Raw genomic sequence first — 22,636 nt, 5'->3', positions numbered from 1 at the left:
CTCTGCTGGCCAGGACTCCCCTCTTCCAGGAAGCCTTCCAGGTGGCTCCTGTTGGCCTCTCCAGGCTTGTGAGCCCTTGCCCTTGCCATGCACACCTGCACATACACACACTCTCTCTTTCACACCTGGCTTCATGAATTCCAGGACACACCTGTACATGTGAATTCCCAAGGGCTGTCCCAGGGCACACCCACCTAGCCCCCTGCTCTGGTCTGTTTCATCATGCTGAGTCTTGGTGGCCAGACATAAATGCCTGGGCTAGGACTGACTTGCCTAGTGGGATTGGGACTGGCATGAGACTTGTGGGCTCCATACTCCAGCTCTGTCCTGTACAGAGCTTCCCAGGTGAAGGGTTGCTAGCACGGTCACTTGAGAGGTTCCTTGGAGTGGCTGGCATCCTCTTGATGGCAGGGTGGAGGCAGGCAGCAATGTCTCTAACCAGTTGGGACTCCTCTCGGGGAGAGGGGTGGGGGACAGGGCCCTCACTTTGGGAAGGGGCAGCCAAGGCCTCAGGCCGGGTGGCTCCTGTTGGCCTCTCCTGATGCAGAGGGGTATCCTGAAGGCCACCCCACTGTGGCCCCAGAGACCAGCTGGTTGGATGCATGGTTGGACACAGGACCACAGAGCCCCCAGGTGGGCAGTGTGCTAGGGCCCCTCACAGTTTCCTGAAGGCCAGTGCCAGCTAGGGTTGTAGCTATCCTGGGATCCTTCGGGATGAGGTTGTCAGAGTCGGTGAGGGCCTGTTCATGCATGTGCATGCGGGGCACTGTCTGGGGTTTGGGAGGGTAGAAGGGGTTGTGTGACTGTAATCAGTCACAGGACAGGTCCTGGAGCCGCTGTGGATCCTTTGACCCCAGTTACACCCTCAGCTGAGACTCAGAGAGGAGGGAGTGCTCCCCTCACCCCCTCCCTGCAGGGGCACTTCCAGGGCCTGAGCAAGGTCTGAGAGGGAGAGTCCCCTGCTTTCCCACAATGCCTCAGGCAACGAGCTTCCTCCCAAGCATGCAGACACGCAGGCCCACAGGAAGAAGCCAGGAGACCCCAGCACAGTCCCCACAGAGTGACAGAGGCCTGTGTGGCTGGTCCCTGACTCTGAGGAGCATGCATGGTGATCACTGTGCTGTAGGGGCTGGGTAGGGGCTGCAGTCACAGATCATGGGTGCTAGAGGAGGCCAGGGTCAGGGAGGGGTACCTGAGCCAGACTGTGGGGATTAGGGAGGGCTTCCTGGAGAAGAGGGGACACTTGAGCAGATTCCTGAGATAGTCAATGGTTGTTAGACAAGGAATAAGTTAACCACAGTAGCCAGGCATGGTTGTAAGGCTGTACATGGATTAACTCTTTTTAATATAACCACAAGCCCTAGGGAAGGTGTCACTGCTACCATTTTCCCAAACTGATAGAAAAGGAAACTGATGCACTAAGAGGTTAAGTAGCTGGATCAGCCCCATAAGCTCCTGGAGCTGATTGCCCTGCAGGGACAAACATACAGTTCACCCACACCAGGGGCCAGCTGAGACCAGCCTGGGCCGGCCATCCAGCTGATGCCCTTGTGAGGATGTAAGAGAATGGCTCCCGGAAGCAGACGGGTGGTCTGGCTCCACCGTAAAGAGCTCAGGTTCAGCCAACTGACGACCTGAGCTCCGCCCCGCTGGTCATCCCCTTCTCCGAGCCTCAGATACTCAACTGTAAATGGGCACACTGCCGGCCCTGACCTCACTGGATTCTTGCGTGGATTCAGCGACTCATTCTGATTTCAGGGCATGGCTCACTGAATTGCTCACAAAGAGAGGCTGTTAGAGGCTGCATGTAAGGCTCAAGGACTGGAGGAGACATGGAATGTGTCAAGGCAGCACCCGTGGAGAGGGGGTGGGTGGGCAGAGATTTCCCTGTGGGGCTTGTGAGGGGAGGAGGTGGGGAGGAGAGGCTGGCTCTGGCTGGATGTGGGGGCCCAGAGCAGTCCCCTCGTGACAGGCCGCCCTGGCCTGAGCTCCTGGGAGCAGGGGAGGGCCCAGGGGCAATGGCGTGTGTATGAGGCTTGAATCAGCTTGAGCCAGACTACAGCCTCAACCAGTTCAGCCATGGTGCCCCAGAGGACCCACAGGGACAGTGGCCAAGCCACACCCATGGCTTAACCAGGTCTCACCTGTCAGTGTCGGAACCTGAGCGCTCAGGCCCACTGCAGCTGCCTGGGATACGGACAGGGAGAGTCCTCACGTGAGGCCGCCCCACACCAGCCTCTTTGTGTCTTGCTCATCCACCCTCCAAGGCACCTGTCTCCCATTCCCACCACCTTGTGGCCCTGGTCCAGGGCTTCAGTGTTCTCATCTGTGAAAGACAAGTCCAGCCCACCTGCTGCCTACCTGCCTGAGGGCTGGGGAGGTCATCCTCAGGGCCCCGGGGACAGGTGGTGCTGCTCGGGAGGGGCCACAGGCACTAACCAGGACCGAGCAGGTTGCCCCACTCCCCGCCTGGCCCACCTGAGTTAGACCCTTCAGGGCCCCAGTCCTTGGCCCCTTTGACAACCACTCTTTCCCTTAAAGGCTCTCCCTGGGCCTGCCCTTTTCAGTCTACCAACCCACATGGCAAGGAGGTTGGAAGGACAGCCCCCGCCCCACCCAGACCTGGGCAATGAACCTGGAAGCTGCAGCAGGGAAGGCAGGAGGCTGAGGTGCTGCCTTCTGTCTCTACATCCCCTGACCATCACCCTCTGATTACACAAACTGTATCATGGCCCTCTCTTTCCCACACCTCTTTGACTGGACCAGCAGCTCCCTGAAAGCAGCACCAAGTCAGAGTCACTTCCGGGCCCCTCACAGGCCTGGAGAGGCTGGCATGCAGTTGGCATTCAATGAGTGCCTGATGGCCAGCTGGCTGAGTGGACGGTGGCCTGGGAATCTGTCTCCCCAGCTGGCCTTGGGCTTCCAGGAGTTCAGGGACCATGTCTGCCTTGGGGCAGAGGAGCTGCTGGATGGTTACTTGTTGAACTAATAAAGGCAATAGTGAGGGCTAACATTTACTGAGCACTTACTGTGTGCCGGCTGCTGCTCTAGCACTTGGCACCTTTTGATTCAGTGAGTCCTGAAGTGGGTTTCTGATGGGGGAATGGAGCAGACCTGGTCTAATTAAGCTGGGGTGCCGGTGGCAGGTGCCAGCAGACATGAGAGGGACCCCTGGCACACGGCTCCACAGCAGAGCTCTCTGGGCTGTAAATTGAAACCATTGGTTCAACTGATACCCACAGTTGGCTGAAGCAAGGACTGGATGCCCAGACTAACCTCTGCAAGATGCCCGCTAATCATTTTATCCAAAAACGTGCAAACAAGATTTACTATGCCTGACTGCAGTTTTCTCACCCCATCACTCTTATATAAACCTTGCTTTTATTTTGGTGGAGTGAAATCAATCTATTGATACATGTCCCTTGTACAGAAGTAAACAGTTAGCTAATAACCAGCTAAGTGTCTTTGAGTCATTCTCTGACACCTATAACGGCCCTTGAGGGAAGTCTCTATTATTGCCCTCATTTTACAGATGAGGACATGGAGGCTCACAAGGTTAAGTAACTTGCCCAAGGCCACAAAGATGGTGAGTAGGGAGAGATCTGCGCTGGGCACCCTCACCCGTTCAGACCCCAGGACCTAAAGCCCTTTCCTCTCTCAGCCCAGCCCTGAGCCAGGAAGGGCAGCAAAACTACCCTTGAATGGTCAGGGTGTTGGTCACACCACCCTGTGCTTCCCTGAGGTGACCCCTGCCACTCTGATCATCCCTGAGAAGGACAGCCAGTCCTATGCCTGTATCCCCCTCCCCAGGGCTGCACTGAGGGCCAGTGCCTGCAGGAGAAGGTGCCAGCCTCTTGGCCTGGTGATCTGTATTTGGCTCACTTCTTGCTGTCACACAGTCCCCTCCAGGCACAGGCCCTCTCCCTCTCTCTGGCTCTGCCTGGCCATTGCCCTTTACGTGGGGTCAGAAAACCCTCTGTCCCAGGAAACCTTAGGACCCCCACCTCCAGAATTACTGCTTCATCCTGATGGCCTTCACAACACTAGCTGGAGGTCTCTAGACCTCTCACCCCGTGCAGGGTGGGGGCTCCCTGAGTGGGGGGCTGGCGTGGAGTTCCTCCTCAACCCCATCCCTGAGGAAGGTGGCTTCCCTAGGGGAGTGTTTTCATAGTACATGCAAGGCACAAGTGACAGGTCTTCCTGAGTGGGAATGTGTGTCTACACCCACCCACACATGTGTGCTCACACGCCTGTGTAGAGGGGCCTGTGAGTGTGGACTCAGCACCGTGTGTGCGCATATGCATGTACACAGACGGCTGCATGCTCCTGAGCCTAGCTATTTGTGTGGATCTGCGTCTTTTGTGTGTGCCCGTGTGTGCACTGGGGTTGGGGTAGGTGGCTGTGGGTGACCCTTCTTGGAGCCACCCCTCCCCGTGGCTGGGACTGCAGTCGAGAGGTGGTGACACTGAGGCAGTCACAGCAGGGCCTGGGGGATCTCCTGCAGCAGCCCTCCCAGCTCATCCCTGTGCCGTGGTGAGGGAGGTACACTATGCCTTTGCCTGGACCCTCTGCCTCAAAATCCTCCTGCCCGAAATTCCGGGCTGACCCCACCTCTGCCCTCTGCCTCCAGCACCCACCAACCGCAGCCTCTTGGAAGCAGAAGGAGGTACCTCTTGTGGCAGAGCTGCCCAGCACTGGCGTAGGCACGCCCACCCTGGGTAATCCGCTGAACTGGAGGACCCGGGCTTTTGGAGTCAAGCAGACCAGGGTTAAATATTAGCTCAGTGTCTTTCTGTGAGCCTCAGTTTCTCCATCTGTAAAACGGGGTGATAACTCCCTAGGTTACTAAAGGCCTAGATGGGGTCAGGTTTACACAGAAGATGCCCACTCACTGGGAGCTGCAGTGATTATGAAAATCATCATTATTATTATAAGACCCTGGTTCTGCATCTAAGGAAAAGCCCTGAGGGGTGGGCCAAAAGGTGGCTGGGAGTGTGGTGCCCCCAAGGCTGTGGTAGGTGGGAATGGCCACAGATGGAGCCATGGAGGGAGAAGGGGGTGTGAGGATGCTCTGGTGAGGAAGGGAGGGTGGGGCTGGGTGGCCTAGGGAATGCTCCCAGCCCAGAGCCCTCTGGGCTCTCCAGCAAGGGTGGAGTCCTGTGGGCATGCAGGGTCCCCTGCTAGGCCTTCGGACAAGGGCAATGAGCACCTGCCCATGGGACTGCGTCTGTCCGTTCACAGTTGGCTTCTCATCCCAACGCTCTCGCAGGTGCTGACAGGCTGTGGAGTGTCCTTCCCTGCAGTGGCCAAGCCTGCTCAGGGCTTCTCCTTTGCCCTCCTGCCATGGAAGTTTGGCTTTGGTTGCTCTTCAGAGCCTCTTCTGGGAGAAGGGGCCCAGCTGGCTGCCCCAGGTTGGCTTCCAGGAACAGATGGAGTCTTCAGACAAAGGCTCGTCCTCTCAAGGCCTGAGGCTGCGCCGTCCGGCCAGGCTGACACTGAGCTGCCATCCTAGTGTTTGTCTGCCTTCTGCTGCCGCAGGGCCTGCAGGAAGATCCCTTTCACCTGGCCCAGGGTCTCATGGTACATACGGAAGTCCTCCTCCTTTCCCCGCAGGGCACTGGCCAGGGCAGCCTTCAGCATCTCATTCTCCTCCACCTGGATGGCCAGCCTGGACCACATGGAGAAAGGGTTCAGTGCAGCCAAGCTGGTGCGTGTGTGTGCGCGTGCGCACACACACACACACACACGTGTGCAAAGGGCCCTGGGAATGGGGCTGCCAGCATGTCTGCTCTTCAGGCTCAGGGTTCTCTGACCCGTCCCCTCCTCCCGTGGACCCTTGGGGAACACCATGTGGGATTCCTCTCCCGGCCCACAGCTACTGGGCCTGGCATATAGTAGCTTTGCAAAATGTTGGCTGCCTCAGAGATTGAGTACCAATTTGTAGAGGTTCCCCTTCCTGCCTTTTCTACTACTGCATTTGACCTTAAAAGATATAATTCAACAAGAAAAGTGGGTTCAGCAACCCATGCGTGACAAAACATCTCTTGGGACCATGTGGTCTTTAAGGTCATTGCTGGGTCTCTCTGCTTTCTGATGGCCAGTCACCGAATTGCAGGCCTAGAACCCAGGATCCAGCAGGACCAGTCTTCTGGGTAAATAGAAGTCAAAGTAGGGGTGATGTGATTCCTCTGCCCCCGAAGCACCTCCACCCAGACAACGCCACCCTTTCAGGAAGACGGGGCGGGAGCACCTGGTGGTCACCTCCTCCATCTGGGATTCCACGGGCACACTGGAGAACGGGGCGGAGAATGGGTCCTTCCTCTCACTCTCATTCGGGTTGTGCCTGATGTTAGAGGCAGGCAGACCTGCGGGGCAGCAGCAGCCACTTTCTGTGATGAGGCTTCCTTCTCCGGCCCCCAACTGCCCACTTCCTGCTTCTCCACTTGTTGAAACATTTTACCTCCTTCAAGGTGCAGGACAAGGGCTGCCTCCCTCCAGGCCCTGGCTGCCTCCTTTGTAGCAAGGTGGTTATTCTTGTTACTGCCTCCACCTTTGCACTTTACCAGTTTCTGGAAATCAGCTGGGCCTGAGGCTGAGTCTAAGTCTAGGCTGTCACTGCATCTGATGCCCTCTTATCGCTGGTCCCCAGCCTCTGGTCCCCATACATACATACATACAGGGGATCCAGGGTGGCTGGGGCCAGGGGATGCAATATGCTCAGAAAAAGAAATCAAAGCCCAACTGGGGGGGAACTTGAGCATGATCACAGTATCAGAAAGTCTCTGTGCTGAACAAGCCCTCAGGGCTGGCGTGGAGCCCGGGAAATCCCCTGGCATCAGCGGACCCGGCTTTCACCTGCTGCTGTGCGGCCTCAACCTCTCTGAGCTGGTTTCCTCACCTATAACATGAAGATAGTAGTTCTTGCCTCTAGACCTCTGTGAGGCCACAGTGAATTCACACTTGGCTCTCAAGGCCCTGTGTGATGGGAACACCTCCTCAACACCTCGTGACTCCCCTACCTCACCTCATATTCCTCTCCCCTCCTGTTGCCTTGCTTCACTCCAGTCTCACTACCTCCAAGCCTCCAGCCAGGCTCCCTCTCCGGTGCCTTGGCACTCGCTCTTTCCTCAGGTGTCTACGCCACATCCCGCCCCTTTCCACCGTCTCTGTTCAGATGTCAACTCATCAGTGAGGCTGCAGCCGGCCCCCCACAGAACACGGCTGCTCTCAGCACCACCTCTCCCTTCCCCTGCTGCCAGCCACAGCGCCCGCCTCCATCTGACCCATCATGTCTTTTACTGGTTTGTTTATTGTTATCCTCCCCACTGGCGTAGGACTGGCACGAGGGCCTGAATTCCACAATCAGGCTCCCTGCTTCACAGATGGAGGGGTGTGCTCTGCCCCCAGAGGGCTGGTGCTCTTCCCCGTCACGGGCCATGTGGACACTTTCTCTCAGGCAGTTCCCCGTCTCCCCCTCACTATCCAGGCAGGACCAAGGTGGTTCTTCCTGCTGTGGCTTAGCCCTCCCTACTTGGGAGCCTGGCTGCCTGGCAGGAGGTGAGTCCAGGGCCTGGAGACACCACATTCCTACGGTACCTGTTCCAGAGGCTCAGAAGGGGCAGTAGGGCTAAGCCCCAGGGCTGGCTGGTGGGAAGAGGACACCACTCCCGCTTTGTGCCCCACTTTCGGCAAGTCCTTCTGAAAAGTTCTGATCTTGTCTGGGCTGGGAAAAAAAATCTGAGGGTCCTTGGCTGGGGGAGGGGATGAGGGGAGTACTGGGGTGTCGAGAGGCAGGGAAGTGGGGACGACACCACTACTCCAGAGCCTGGAGGGGTTGGGATGGGGATGTCAGAGACCGGCAGGCCTATCGCCTCCACAATGAAGATTGTTCCTCCACAGAAGTGGCTTCTGGCTCTGACCTTCCGCACACCTACCTGCCTCAGCCCTACAGGTGCTGCCACTGCTGGTCTGGAAACTATCTTGAGAACCACTGAGCAGTAGACCTTTCAGTTTAGGACAGATAAACTGCCCTCTGCAGCTGGTGTGATCATGTGACTAGGATCTGGCCAACGGGATGAAAGCAGACGTGACACAAGCCACCTTAGGGTCCTGCCCTTGAAAGGTCAGGAGCAGCTGTCCCCTTCTCTTCTCCTCGTCCTGCTGCTACTGGGGAAGCAGATGCAGCCACCTTAGACCATGAGGGGGAAGCTGTGTATTGAAGACACAAGGTGGAGGGGCGGGGTCCCCAAGCCTGCAGGGAGGCCGCTGTGTCCCTGCTTCCACTCCACTGCCATTCCTCTCCTGGTCAGCCACGGCTGCTCTGGCCTCTCTGGCATGACCGACTTTGAACACGGTCAGCTCAGCAGGGTTGAGGCTGCGGAGGGGGCAGCAGTAGGGGTGGTGGCTGAGGGCATTCAGTGGAGGCACTGCCACCTTCTTCTGCGAAGAGGATCTGGGCCAGGGCCGCGTGGGCTGGCGGTGCTCTGGCGCTCCTGGTTCTGACTGGGGGCTGGGAGAGAGGACGCACGGCAGCAGGGCAGGCAGGGCTCCAGCCTGGTGGAGGGGCTGAGCGCTGCTGCTTGCTGGCTCTGCCCCCGGACCAGCCCTACCTGTTTTGCTCCTGGGGGCTGCTCTCTGAGAGGCCGACGTCTTCCCGGGCTCCAGGCGCATCTTCTCTAGGTGTTGCTCCAGCACCACGGTGCGGTGCCTCTCCTCCTGCAGCTTCCTCTCCGACTCCAGCAGCTTGCGGTTGCTCTCCTCCACCCTGGTGATGAGAGGGGAGGAGCCACTGGACTCCCTGGGCCTCCACCTGCTCAGGCTCTCAGAGAAGTGGGCGCATCTTACACTGGTGGTGGTGGGACTCACTCCTCCTTATTTGTGTTGCAGTGACATAGGGACATGCATTTAAAAACCATATAGTTCTCTCCAAGGCTTAAAACGAAAAATTCAGCAGCCACACCCCACCCCACCCCTCCTCACTCCCAGCTTCTGGTATCTAGAAGCAACCACTTATACCATTTTTAGCCGTTTCTGTCACTATTTACTGCCCTATTTCTACAGATGCTTATGCTGCTATTTTTTAAGGTTTAAATACAATCTTTTGACTTCCCATCATGCAACATGAGAATTTTATTTTAGTATGCTCCCCTTACCAAACAGGAATCACCTGTCCACCTCCCAATTTAGTTATATTGCCATTTTCTGGCTGAATTAACATTAGGTGGCATATTAGTTTTCTGTTGCTGCTATCAACAAATTACCACATACACAGCAGGTTGAAACAACCCAAATTTCTCATCCCACAATCCTACAAGTCAAAAGTTCCCCAGGTCTGCTGGTTTCTCTGCTCTGGGTTTCACAAGCCAAAATCAAGGTGTTGGCTGACCTCGGCTCTTACCTGGAGTTTCTGGGGAATTGGCTTCCAGGCTCACTCAGGTTGTGGGAAGAATCCAGTTCCAACTGAAGGACTGAAATCCCTGTTTCCTGCTGGTTGTTGGCTGGGTGATTTTCATGTTTTAGAGGCTACTCGGCCCCCTCCATCTTCAAAGCCAGCCAGATACCCTTTTCATGCTTTGACTCTCTCTCAGTTCTTCTGTAGCATCTCTTTGACCCCAGCTGGAGAAATTTCTCTGCTTTTTGAGGGCTCAAGTGATTAGATTGGGCCCACCTGGTAATCCAGGATAATCTTCCTATTTTAGGGTCCATAGTGATTATTACATCTGCAAAGTCCCTCTTGCCATATAACATAAAGTATTCACAGGCATGAGAGCAGGGATTGAAGGGCACGGGGGACAAACTCCTGTCCACCACAGGGGGGTTACATCAGGACAGCTATTCAGACAGGCTGTTTACTGATGATTACATTTTCTTTCTTATTTGTTTCCTTTTCTTAGAGTTAGTGATTGCCTTCTGTTTGTTGTTATTTATTATTATTATTATTTTCTATATGCCTGTCATGAATTCATGGGCCTTGAAGACTTTGTGGTTTGGTTATTTCACTGAAGGATTGGATGTAATTTCACTGAGGCTGGGGCTAAAGTCCTTCTTGTGGTTAGGTACGGCATTTCAGACTTTGGTGATACTAAAGGCTCAGCTAGAATACCAGGACTCCCTGAGATTTAACCCAAGCGAAGTGTTATACACACACACACACACACAGGCAGATCGGAGTGGGAGCCTGCAAATGTATGCACGGTGCTGGAGAAAGTGTTCTTCCCACCTTGGTGACGAGTCAAGAAGGAACTGGATGGTAACAATTTTAACAGAATACAACTGCCAACACAGTATACAGCTCCTAACACGACCCGTTCAAGCATGTTCCTTGAAATTTAATTTGCAAAAGACTAAAAACAACCTAAAGGTCCATCAACAGGGGAAGGACCCAGTGAATGGTACCCTGTTCGTAGAATGGAATATGGTGGATCATGATGGAGGTGGGCTGCTCAACACAGTGGCTGCAGCCTCAGGTCCACATGTAGCTATTCAAATAAAAAGTTGTGAAAATTAAGTACAATTTATAGTTCAGTTTCATGGCCACACTGGCCACATTGCAGGTGCCCAAAAGCCACATGTGGCTAAAGGCCCCTGGACTGGACAGCACAGACGTAGAACCTCACCATCATTACAGAAAGTTCTGCTGGACAGCAGTCTCTACCAAGGAAAAAGAATGAGGTAGAGCTATTTGCACCCACACGGAGACATCTCCAAGCCATGGGGTTGGTGAGAAAAGCAAGTGCTACGAGAATACATAGACCAGAATGACACTTATGTAAATAAATGGTAGATAAATCTTAGTGGATTAACACAATAAAATGCTCTGTGACCATAAAAAGAATATGAACTGACACGAGAATGTCCACAGTATATTAGTAAGTCAAATAAGTGGAAAATTATGCATAAGCTATGATCTCATTTAAAAACTTACAACAAATGAAAATTTTAAAAACAAATAAATACTAACCCTAACGTAACTGAGCTGATGAACTCAAAATGGAGGACTCTGCTGCAATTATTCACTAGTTATCTGTGGGAGAGGGGCTTTTATTTTTCTGTAACATTTCAAGAATGTTTGCATTTCGTTTACATTTGTATTCCATTTGTCACTGGGGAAGCAATCAGAGAAACTAGCAGCAAACACTATGTAAGATGCTAAAGCACTTTATGAATTCTGACAAAACTGAGGAACAAGCAAACCCTTGATTTCTCTCCTTCTCCCCCAAATCTGATTTCCCCATTGTGGTAAATGTCACCATCACTCACGCAGTTGCTTGGCCAAAAAAACCTGGGAGACACTATTGTCTTCTCTCTTTTCCTCGTGGCTTTCAGCTCCCAATTCATCAGGAGGCCCTGCAGCTTTTCCTCTAAACAAGCACAACACTAAAGCCAGCTCCTTCTCTCTCCTCCACCTGTGGCCTTCCCCTGGGGCCACTCCTCTGTCTGCTGCTACCGATTTCTGTCTCTATTCAAAACCTCCAGACCCACTGGTATTCTGACTATTCTCTTTTGGCCAAGTCTTCATTTCCATCCATTTTTTTTTCTCCTTCAGTCTTTACAGGGTTAATTCAGTTTGCTAGATCTCCCTTGCCAGTCAATGGCTCTGAGTGTGACTCTGACAGCTTTCCAGCATTAGGTGCATCAACCTCATGAAATTCCAAATATTTTTAAAGATGTGCCTTTTTATTTCGTAATGGATTTTCATTTTATTTCAAGAGTCTGACCAAACGGACCCAATGGCAGTGTGAAGTGAAGAATATTAAATAGTTAAGTCATTGATGAATTTTTTAAAACTTTTTTTAAAATGGAGGTACTGGGGATTGAACCCAAGACCTTGTGCATGCTAAGCATTTGCTATACACCCTCCATCCCATCCCACCCCTGCATTGGTGAATATTTTGATGTAAAAAATTTTTGTTTTACATGAGGACCATAACTATTGGGATGCTGATAAAAAAAAAAATACTCCGATAAGGAGGTCGCCCTACCCAGGAATTAATTTAATACAAATGATACAAGATCTTTATGAAGACGAACACACATAATATTATACATTATATTCATAATGTTCAATATGTAATTTGTAAAAAGCCCTTTACAGATGTAAAGAAAAAAATAAACAACTCTCTAAAAATATAGTATGAATAGGTAGTTAACAGAAAAGAACATTTAAAAGGTTCTAAACGTGTGAAAAATATGCTCATCCCCATTTTTGGTTACAGCAAAGCAGATAAAAACAACACTGAGTATTAGTGTTATTAGTCTGATTCATTTTAAAAGGGCAATTTGCCATTATTTGTGAGCATTTTAAATGTGCATATTCTTTGATTCAGCAGTTTTTTTTAGAAATTTATGGTATCAGTATAATCACACAAAAATGTAAAGATGTGTTTAGTGTGGGTCCATCTTTGAATAATATATGTATGTGCATAATATATATGCATATATATTTTTAGATGTGCAAAGAAAACATTTTGGAAGTTATAATGGTTCTTTTCTGTGAGAACAGGGAACTGGAAGTTGGAAAAAGAGACTTTTTGTAATCAGTATGTATACACTTGTATTAGAAAAACTAATAAAATGTCCAATAGAGTAAGGCAGGGGTTTTAATGCCAACATGAAGGCAGAAGACACAAACGTGGGCCTGGATAAGGCAGCAAACTGCAAGTGAGTTCTCTGCATAGTTCTGGAAGCCTCAGAAGAACGCTTTATTTGTGGTGAGAGGACTGAAAGGATATCTATCCATAAGCCAGGGAAGTGGTACAGACGACTGTAGTTGACTAGGGCTTTAAGTGGGGGAGGGAAAGCACTGATCAAGAGGACACTGAAACACAAGGCCAGCACTCACATGGTCAGGAAATCCTAAACCAATAATTAGCATAAGTACCAACCTAAGACCACTGAAACCCCAAAAGCCAACCTGAGACCACTGAAACCCCAAAAGCGCCACAGAAGCAAAAGCAGAACCATTCTGTAAGAGCACTTTCATAACCTAAGAGCTCCCACAAGGGGAAAACCCACTGAAGATAAGCTCACAAAAACCAACACAGAAATCCAAATCACACAGGGAAATGATTCACCATAAGGGGGAGTCAACAGGCATCACTTACGATCCAAAGTAATGAAGACGACTGAGTAACTTTAAAGGGACTAGGTGAGTTTAAGACTATTACAAAGACAAAGGCAATACATTTTAATAAAAGAATAAATGCTAGAAGAAAGAGAACAGGAGATTTACACAAAAGAATGGCTTGATGTGAAAAATTCAGTTATTAAGATGGGTTTCACGGCAGGTGAAGTGCAGTGAAAGAAATTTAATGAGTTGGAAGGTTGATTTGAAGAAACTACCCAGTCATCAGCCCAAAATATTAAGGTATGAGAGTTGTGGAGGAAAGAATAAGAAAGTCTAACACATGTTGAGTGAAATTTGAGGTGAAAAAGAACAGGGACAGTGGGGGAAAAGCAGTATATAGACTGGAGTCCTTGGACTGAAAAAGCACACTAATTCCTAAACAGGAAAAATAAAATTAAATGAAATACTCAGACACATTAGAATGAAACTGCAAAATAATAAAGACAAAGAGAATATCTGAAAAAGCATCCAGAGAGAAAGGACATATCTTTAAAGGAACGACAATCAAACTGATAGCAGATTTCTTCTTAACAACAGTTTGAGCTCAAAGACAATGGACTGTCACAGCCTCCTGGTGCTGAGAAGAAATACTCATCGATCTAGATGTCTGTGCCCAAGTACATTCTCACTCCAGAGAAAGGCATAATGAAGACATTCAGAAACAAAGACTGAGAGTTTACCATTCACGTGGCCTCCTTGAACTAAAGGGTGTGCTTCAGTAAGAAGGAAACTGAACCCAGAATGAAGATTTGAGAAGCAAGAAGCAACAGTGGGGGAAGACATTTTTAAACATGTTGGCAAAAGTAAATGAATATTGACTATTTTTTTTAAAGATGAATTTAAAGGCTTAATTTCAGGGGGTTTAAAAAATGAACATGGAGAGAAATATTAGAAAACAGTACTGTGAAAGATACAAGCAGGGAAGTTGGAGTTAAAACATTCTAAATTTATTCTGTTGCTCAAAGTGATAATAAAGAAACCCACTGACTTCAGACTTGCTGAGTTTCAATGTTCAAAGTTAAGAGTAACCACTAAAAAACAGAGATAGAATGTATAACTTCCAAATGCATATGGAAGAGAGGGAAATAAAACTTTATCCATCCAATATAAGGAAGAAGAATGCAGGAAAAAAGAGCAAAGGAAGATCACGGCACATGGAAAATACTGAGATGACAAAATATATCTAAATATTACAAAGATGAAGATGGATTAAACTTTACTATTCAAACACAGATTCTCAGATTAAATTTTTATAAAAACAAAGCCAACTTTATGTTTAAAGAAAGGCTGGGGGAGGGCATAGCTCAGTGGTAGAGTATGTACTTAGCATGCACGAGGTCCTGGGTTCAATCCTCAATACCTCCATTAAATAAACAAACAAACAGACAAACAAACAAACCTGATTACCTCCCCCAACCAAAAAAAAAAAGGTATATATAGCGACTTTCATCTTGGCAGAACAACAACCAGATTATCACATCCTTCTGTAAACAACTAGAAAAATGGATAAAATGTAAGAAATATGTTGTTTTCAGCCACTGGACATTGGACACAGGACTTTACCATTGCTTTCAGCCTGAGGCCCCTGGCATGCCGTGAAACAGAATTAGGCAACCTCCAGACTCGTGAGAAAGAACAAACCATCGTGTTCGAGGCCACTATGTCTGGGATGGTCTGTTTTACTGCAATAGATAACTGGGCCACCTTGGTTCACAACCCCCCCCAAACTCAGCTGCAACTCAAAAGGAAATGGGAGAGAAAGACATAATTGAGTATGTTATTTTCATTTGGTAGACTAGAGCCTTGTATTAGCCACTGTATTTCAATTACAGAAAAATAATTAATGTTACTTTTTTTTTTATATACCTGAGCATCTGAAATTCATATTCTCTCTGTGTTCTTACTACTGAAAAGAAAACAGTTCAGCTGATCACATTTCACTGCAAAAGGAGTTGCCACCTGCTGACCACTTCCCAGCACCCCAGCCCCCTCTTTGGGGACTATATTCCATCTTTCCCTTGGGCAGGCTGCCCCTCCTCCATTCTATGAGCACCTAGAGGTTCTTCCAGTCAGAGTGCCTGGCCTCCGCCCAGGGGTGGACGTGCGCGTGACCCAGGCCAGCTAGATCGTCTCTCCCAGAACCTGTTAGCACAAGAACTGAAAGCCACTGGGCCTGTGTCATTCCCATGGCCCAGGAGAGGCCACTCAAGGGTTTCTGCTACCAAGATTCCTGGGCCTTCCTGGGCTCTTCTCCTACCCTGCACCCCAGCGCCCAGCACCTTCCAAAAATCTCCTTTCCCTTAACTTAGCCAGGATTGGCTTCTGTTGTCTGCTGTCAAAGAGCCCTGACTGACATGTGACACGGCCTGTCCGGGAACTCAGTGGTGTTCTTTATAGTTTTCAGTGAGGAGGTCACATGGTTAGGCCATGTGTTGGCCTAGGCACCTACTGTTCCTGCCAAGAGGGTCACTTGAGTGAGGAACACTGATTTATCTGAATAGAAATCTGTCAACACCCCTTTGGAGGAAACCAAACCTCCTGGTCCAGTGCCTCGGGCCGCATTCTTCCCTCCCCTCCCCTCAGGGGAAGTCCCAGCTGCCCACCTCTCCGCAGTTCTCTTCCCTCTGTAGCTCCAGACCTCAGTCTAGCTTGGGACTTCTCCCCACCAAAGCTTCTGGCGACACCCAGTACAGAGCCACGGGCATCATAGGTTTCCATCACTCGTGGGTTGGTTTGACTGATTAACCTACTCCAGAGTGTCTCTCTCCTGAGACGCCCACCTCATGGCCACATGCATGCAATACTCCTGCTGAGGACGCGTAGGACAGAGCAAACCACGACTGTGATGATGGGGCCCCGAGGCTGTGAGCCCTTGGGGGACACATGAGATGTGGTTGGGAAAGCCTGGGACGAACACTGTGGGAGCCCAACTCACCAGTGAGGTGGGCCCCGTCATGGACACGGCCTGGCCCCTGTCCAAGAGGGAGGCCCTTGTGTCAGGCTGCCCGCTCCCAGCCCACAAGAGTGCATCCCTGGTGCCAGGGGTTACCGTTTCTGCAGGACGGTGACAAACTCGGTGAGCCGGTCACGCTCCACCTCAGTGGCCTGCCAGAGGGCCTTGAACTCTGTCACCTGTGTCTGCCAGCCTTTCTGTTCTGGGGAGTCCGAGAACCTGGGGACCGGGGTGGGGGGCAGAGGTCATTTAAGGGTTACCCAAAGAGATACTTGTCTCTGTGATGGTGGGAGGGACTGGAGGGACATTCAGGGTCCTCAGAGAGAGCCAGAGAGAAGGAAGCCAACCCAGTCCCTCCCAGCCCCCCTCCTCTGGCCTCTTCCTCAGTCCACCACTCCTGGCCCTGTGGAAGTCTCTAGACCTCACTTAGCAGGCGCCAGAGCCAGACCCCACCAGGGCTGGAGTTGCATCAGCACCTCTGTCCATCCAGCCCCTGGAGGAGCCTGGAATTAGTCTGGAGTTTGGTTCTTGGGGACCTGGGGTGTCCTGGGAACTGGGGCCTTGGTCTCCCTTCTCAGTGCCAGGTGGGCCCAGCTTCTGTCTCCCTGCCAGCCTGCCCCGGCCCTCCTGTATCTCCTGGCATGGCCCCAAGCCCAGTCCACTTTCCTGGAGTCTGGACACTTGCTTTTGATTTGGTCAGTTCTCTCCAGCCCTGATCCAGCCCATCACCACTTCCCTCCTTACCACTGGGCCTGCCTACCAGCCCCTTACCTGCTGCCTGGGGTTAGGACAGAAGGTGAGCTCGGCCCCCCACCCTGACCCCCCCAGAGCCCACATGTGAGTGCTAGGCTGCTCTCTGCTTTGCCCTCCCTTCCCAGGGAGGCCTTGGTGACAATGGTTTGCTCTTCCAGTGGGATACAAGGAGGGCTGGGCTGGGGCCTGGAACCCAGAGGCTGACTGGCTCCGTGGTCCTGGCCCAGTCTCTTCCCCTCTCTGGGCCCCAGTCATCCCTCTGAACAGGAGTTGGTTGAGATGGGCTCTGAGGACTATAGGCTTCTCCTTGTTCTGGCCCCTAAATATACATTAAGGCCTTGCTGCTCACAGTGTAGTCTCTGAATTAGCGACTGTGGCATTATCCAGAAGCTTGTTGGAAATGCAGGACCCCAGTCTCTAGCCCAGAGCCTCAGAGTCACACCCACATCTAATCTGGCGGACCCTCAGCAGATTCGTGTGCACAGCTCAGTTTGGAAAACCCTGCTACAGGCACCTCCATGATCTCACATTTTAGGGGAGGAGCTGATCCCCTCCCCCACCCACCTCCCAGGCACCCCATCAGAGCCACCATGCCCACCCTGATAGACCCACTCTCTGGGGTCACTCCTGCCCCATGAACATCTGTCCTGTCACTGATGGGAAGGGACTGTAAGCTCTAGGAGGGCAGGGCCTGCATATGGTTGGCTTCAGTAAATATTTGTGTTGAGAAAAAACAAGCTTAAGAACCAGTCTGGGCAGCCCAGGGCACACTGGCTTCTGCATCCCTGTGGAGTGCAAAGGTCACCGCCACATAGCCTGGAAGGGACCCTGGGGGCAGCCTATCCGTCCTCTTGCTCCTACTACTGTGACAGCAACCTCAGAGCGCAGAGCCTATCATTCTCCCTGTGGTGTGAGGAGAGCGTGGCATGGCGCCTTGAGGCTCAGGGTGGGCCCCTCTCCCCTAACTGCCCTTGCGACCCCAGGCTGATGGGTGGGGCGGCTGCAGGGGTGGCCTTGGCCCCTGGCCCCTGGGCTGCCCCATGTCAGGCTAGAAGTCTCCCTGGCACTTCTTGGGAACAGCAGCCCAGGGAGGACTGATTTGCCCAGAGCCACATAGCAAGTCAAACATGGGACAAGGGCCACTCAGAGGCCTTGACGGAACCTGAGCTGACCTGCCTGAGGGGTGGGGGCAGCAGGAGCTCTAGTGGACAGTGGGTAGGGCTTGGGACAGGGCAAGACAAAGCCACCCTTTGTCTGTGAGCTGGCAGGAAGAACAAAGGGTCCATTTAAGCCGAAAGGCTTGATTCTATCAACAAAGATGGGGCCAGAGGGCTGAGGGGATATCAGTGGGAACTCATATGACGTGAAAGTCTCCCCCTAGAGACTGACTCTTGATGGGCAAGAGGAGGCAAGGGAAAGTGCTGGGCTCCAGGTCCTGGAAGATTCCTCGTGTTAACTCTGTGGCAGCAGGAAGGAACACTAGACTGTGAATCAGAGACCGAGACTCTAATTCTGAAGCCACTTACTTTATCACCTTGGATAAGGCACTGGACCTCACTGACCCTCCACATCCTCACATAGTCTTGGAAGAGTCCCTGGACTTGGCCGGGCATCAGTTTCCCCTCCTTGTAATGGGATGGCAATACTGGCTGGGCAATCAGGGATGGGAAGGCCTGTGAGGGTCCGGGGGTCCCAGGGTCCTACCTGGGTGAGGCCCCGTGAGGGCTGGGCACGGAAGGCCACGTGAGGGCAGATTCCACCAGCGTGTGGCCCAGGCTGGTCACGGAGCTGTGTGAAGGCAGAAGGGGTTCATCACCATGGGCGGGCAGGCTGGGCCCCGCTGTGAGGGGTACAGGGACCAGCAGGGAACTGGGGAGCCCAAGGTGGGGGGCTGGTGTGGCCCTCACAGCAGCCCTGTGGATTTGCTGCCCTTCTTTCCAGAACTCTTGCTTGCTCAGAATGAGACAGAACCAGGGGCCAGCAGAGCCTCAAACAATTCCACACAAGTCTGTTTGAGAATCCTAGAAGCAGGCGAGATTCGAGGCCAGCTGGGAGAGGATTTTATAGGGAGCTGCAACCAAACCCTCTTGAAGTAATGATACCTGGACCTAACTGGCTCCTTCATGCAGATGCAGGGCTGATGGGGAGGGGCAGGGGACATGTACTGGAAGGACAATGGCACAGTCATGGTAAAATTGCACCCTTCCCATCCAGGGCAGCAAGAAACCACCTCTCCCCTGAATAATTAATATCACTTTCCAACCTCTCCATCCCATTTTTTTTCTTACCGAGAAGATCCAATCCTGCCAGCGTGATCGCCTGCTGTGGCCGGGGACTTGGTCAGGCTTGGGTCCTCGGGCAACTTGGTGTAGGCGGAGTTGACCTCAGGCCCACCAGACCCCTCACCTACTCCTTTATTCCGAAGATACTGTAGGGAACAGATGTGGGTTCCATTCTCAGGGCTTTGGCTCAGAGGCCTGGAGAAGGCAGGAAGGGGCCTTGGCTTGATTTCGGGGCTTTCAGTGGATATGAAAGAGGCTTCTTTTCAGGAGTGCCAAGCGAGGCCTTTTTGGTGAGGGCACTCCTTGCATGATAATGACAGCTGATAATGCCTCTCTTCAGAAGGGGAGCTGCATGGTCAGAGGAGGGGGGCTTGGCCAGGAAGCTGTTCCACTTTGGGGTGCCAAGGGGAAGTGCAGGGACAGGCCTATCTCTCCGAGTAGCCCCACCCACATGGGGATGAATGCCAGGTGTGACTTGAAGCCACCAGCCTTTGTCAGCTGGAGACACTCCGACCTTCCAGACACCTGGAGCCAAGAGCAAGGGCCGGCAGCCTGGCGGGGAGGCCAGGCGTCCCAGGCCCCTGGCCCCACCTCTCCACTCTTACGGATAGCTGGTGGGGCCGACTGGAGGAGGAGCACTGGAGGACCCCCAGCAGGAGGTCAGGCCACCATCAAGGGGTGGATAGTTGGTGTGAGCCCCAAACTACCTGGCATGTCTCCCAGGCCCCGCCCATTATGAGAAAACATGCAGTGTGCGCCAGTTTGTCTGGTGGGCAGTGCTTGGCCCTCAAGCGGCCAGTGACCTCAGAGGTAAGGATCTGTCCTCTTTTGTGTGCCTGGAGCCAGGACAGCAGTGTTGTGAGGATGCTGGAATGTTCCTGAGTGCCCCTTCAGACTTCACTCCCTGGTGAACCCGGGATGGGAAGCAGGGGGCGGCCTGCAGGTGATGCCCGCACACTACCACATGCACTCAGTCCCCAGGCCATCCTCCTGCCCCAGCCATTCTCCTGCCCTGGCTCTCCTGCAGCCTCAGGGCTTCTGCATTCTCTCCCACAGCCTGTCCTGGCCTCTGGGGATGGACAGCTACAGGTCAAATCACCAACACTGGCCAACACCAGCCTGAGGCTGGGCTGAGGAGCACCTGGGCCCACATCTCTGACTGGACCAAGGAGCTCTGGGAACAAAGGGCAGGGCTGCTCTGTGACACATCTTGGCTGTACAGTCAGCCTAGCTGCGAGGCTCCTCTGTCACTGAGAAACCTGTGTGAAGGTTGAAGAATCTTTCTCCCCAGAGCCTACCAGCTCCCCTCCCCACAGGCACCACCACCGCCACAGGGAGGGGCCACAGCAAGTCCCTGGTGCCCTAGCAGCCCAGGCTGTGCCCTCCGGGCCTCTGCCAAGACAAAATATCCGCAGAGCTCACTTGTTAGACAAGCATTTACTGAGCAACTACTGTGTGCTCGGTCCTGGGCCAAGCAACGAGGCACCATTGAGTTTGGGGAAGAACACAGGAGAAAGATTACACAATGTGATAAAAGTTTGTCTTGAGGATGCAGAGGGAGTTGGGAGAATGCCCAGGAGGGGCAGTAAGACTGAATGGGAGCCCTGGAGCTTCCTGGAGGAGCTCATGAATGGTAAGACCTAAAGGCTGACGGACAGCTGGCCAGGCAGAGGCAGAGGGGGAGGAGAGGGAAGGCGTGTTTCCGGCATGTGCACAGGCCTGGAGTGGGGAGAAAGCACGGCCGTGGAAGAGCTAAATGGCCAGAGAGGTGGAGAGGGAGGAGTGAAGAGAAGATGCAGGAGGGGCGGCAGCAGGAGCTGGTCACATGGTGCCCTGCAAACTGGATGAAGAAGCACATTTTCTCTTCTACTATCCCGCTGCCTGGAATGTAGATGTAAAGGCTGGCACTATGGCCACCATATTGGCTCATGAGGATGAAAGCCCCCAGTTGGGGAGGGAAAGGGTGAGTTGGAAGGAGCCTTAAGGATTGGGTGAGGCTGAGGGTGACAGGGAGCCATGGACAGGTTTTATGTAGAACAAGAAGACAGTCAGGTCTGTACCTTAGAGAGGAAATGGAATGGGCCGGAGAGCCAGATGGAAGCAGGGAGCTAAAGTGGGGCCAGGTAGGACGTGGTGCAGCCTGAGTGGAGGCAGGTGGAGAGAAGTGGAAGTGGCTGGAATTTCTTTAGATACTGGGTGGACTTGCCGGGACTTTGGAAGTGATGCTGGGCTGAGCCAGCACCCTACTCACCTGCACACTGAGTTGCCCAATCTCCAGCTCCAGCTGCCGCACCTTGGCCTCCCGCTCAGCCACCATGGCTTGCAGCTGGGCCACCAGGCTGCTGCTCCGCTGAGCCTCGTTGTTGAGCTGCTGGTCCAGGTGGTGCTGGGACACTCGTGTCTTCTCCTCCTGCAGGCTCAGGCTGCCCAGAATCTCCTGTAGCTGCTTCAGCTGGTCCTGCAGGGCCAAGTGGGAGGATGGGTGTGTGTCGGCCATGGCTCTGGGTAAAGAGGGACAAGAGAAGACTGCCTCTCCTCACCCCCAGCAACCCACCCTTTCCCTGCTCCTGCAGGAACCTAACAGTGGGATGCCAGTGTTGCCTTGGAAGCAGGAGGAACACCTTGCCTTTCCTTAGGGGTATTCAACCAGGTTTTCCTGTCCTCAACATATGTCCCTAGGGATTATCTTGGTGACTAAACATTATAAACTGCTCCCTGAGTGCCCAGAAGGGGGCACTATCACACAGACAAGGATATGTGCCGGCCCCCTCGGTTGTCCCTTCCATTCCTCGATGAGAAGTAACCCAGGGTGTAACCCCATCTGCTACCCCGCCATCCTCTTCTTTCTCCTTTGGGGTCCACAGGCCCAGTGGCTCATGCTGGCATCGGCCTCTCCTGGCCCTCAAGCAGCCTCTGAGCTGCTCCTGTCCCTGGGGCTGGGCTTGGGGCTGGGACCAGAGGCAGCAGAGGGCTCCTGGGCCCACAGTGGCCGGGTGGGTGACAAGACTCTTGTGGGGGGGTTCTTGGGGGGCACTCACCACGAGGGCGTCGATGAGCTCGTCGTCGTGCCGACCCTTCTCCATGAGGGTCCCCATCTGACTCCTGAGGGTCTTCACTTCGCTTGACAGCACCTTGTTCCGGGACCGCATGCCTTCAAATTTCTTTTTCAGCTCTTCGAGCTCTCTCTGGAGGACGTCGCGCTCCGCTGCAAGTTTCTGTAATGCGAGAGCGTGGTTATGGGCAGTGGGGCTGAGCAGACCTGGGCCACGGCCGGGCCCTCGCTCCCGCTTGCTGGGGAGGCCAGGGCTGGGCATGGGACTCGTCGAGGCCACCGAGCAAGTCAGGGGAGCCGAGCCCTGACTCCCAGCCCTGGCCTTCCAGGGAGGTCAAGCGGCCCGAGCACACGATGGATGTCACTGATGGGTGGCAGCCCTCCTCCCCTCAGCCCGAGAACGCAGGGCCAGAGTCAGACACGAGAGGAAACCTACTAGCCCACGCTGGGTGTGTCCCCAACCCCAGCCT

General features: G+C 52.9%; 1 protein-coding gene across 1 annotated transcript in view; it reads right to left on the bottom strand.

The window, feature by feature from the left end:
• Positions 1-1,365: 1,365 nt before the first annotated feature.
• CCDC13 (coiled-coil domain containing 13) overlaps positions 1,366-22,636 on the bottom strand; it is a 39,091-nt gene continuing 17,820 nt past the window's right edge. The window contains exons 9-16 of the mRNA XM_010974751.3: positions 22,153-22,329; positions 21,366-21,572; positions 19,121-19,260; positions 18,537-18,620; positions 16,176-16,298; positions 8,610-8,764; positions 6,251-6,365; positions 1,366-5,668 (exon numbers count right to left, since the gene is read on the bottom strand). Coding sequence (XP_010973053.1) covers positions 5,509-5,668; positions 6,251-6,365; positions 8,610-8,764; positions 16,176-16,298; positions 18,537-18,620; positions 19,121-19,260; positions 21,366-21,572; positions 22,153-22,329 — 1,161 coding nt within the window. The 3' untranslated portion in view covers positions 1,366-5,508. The remainder of the gene's footprint in view (positions 5,669-6,250; positions 6,366-8,609; positions 8,765-16,175; positions 16,299-18,536; positions 18,621-19,120; positions 19,261-21,365; positions 21,573-22,152; positions 22,330-22,636) is intronic.

The sequence above is a fragment of the Camelus dromedarius genome, chromosome 17 (assembly GCF_036321535.1).
Source record: "Camelus dromedarius isolate mCamDro1 chromosome 17, mCamDro1.pat, whole genome shotgun sequence".
Classification (NCBI taxonomy): Eukaryota; Metazoa; Chordata; class Mammalia; order Artiodactyla; family Camelidae; genus Camelus; species Camelus dromedarius.
Note: the sequence above shows the minus strand (reverse complement) of the source record. Positions and strands in the feature narration are given on the sequence as shown.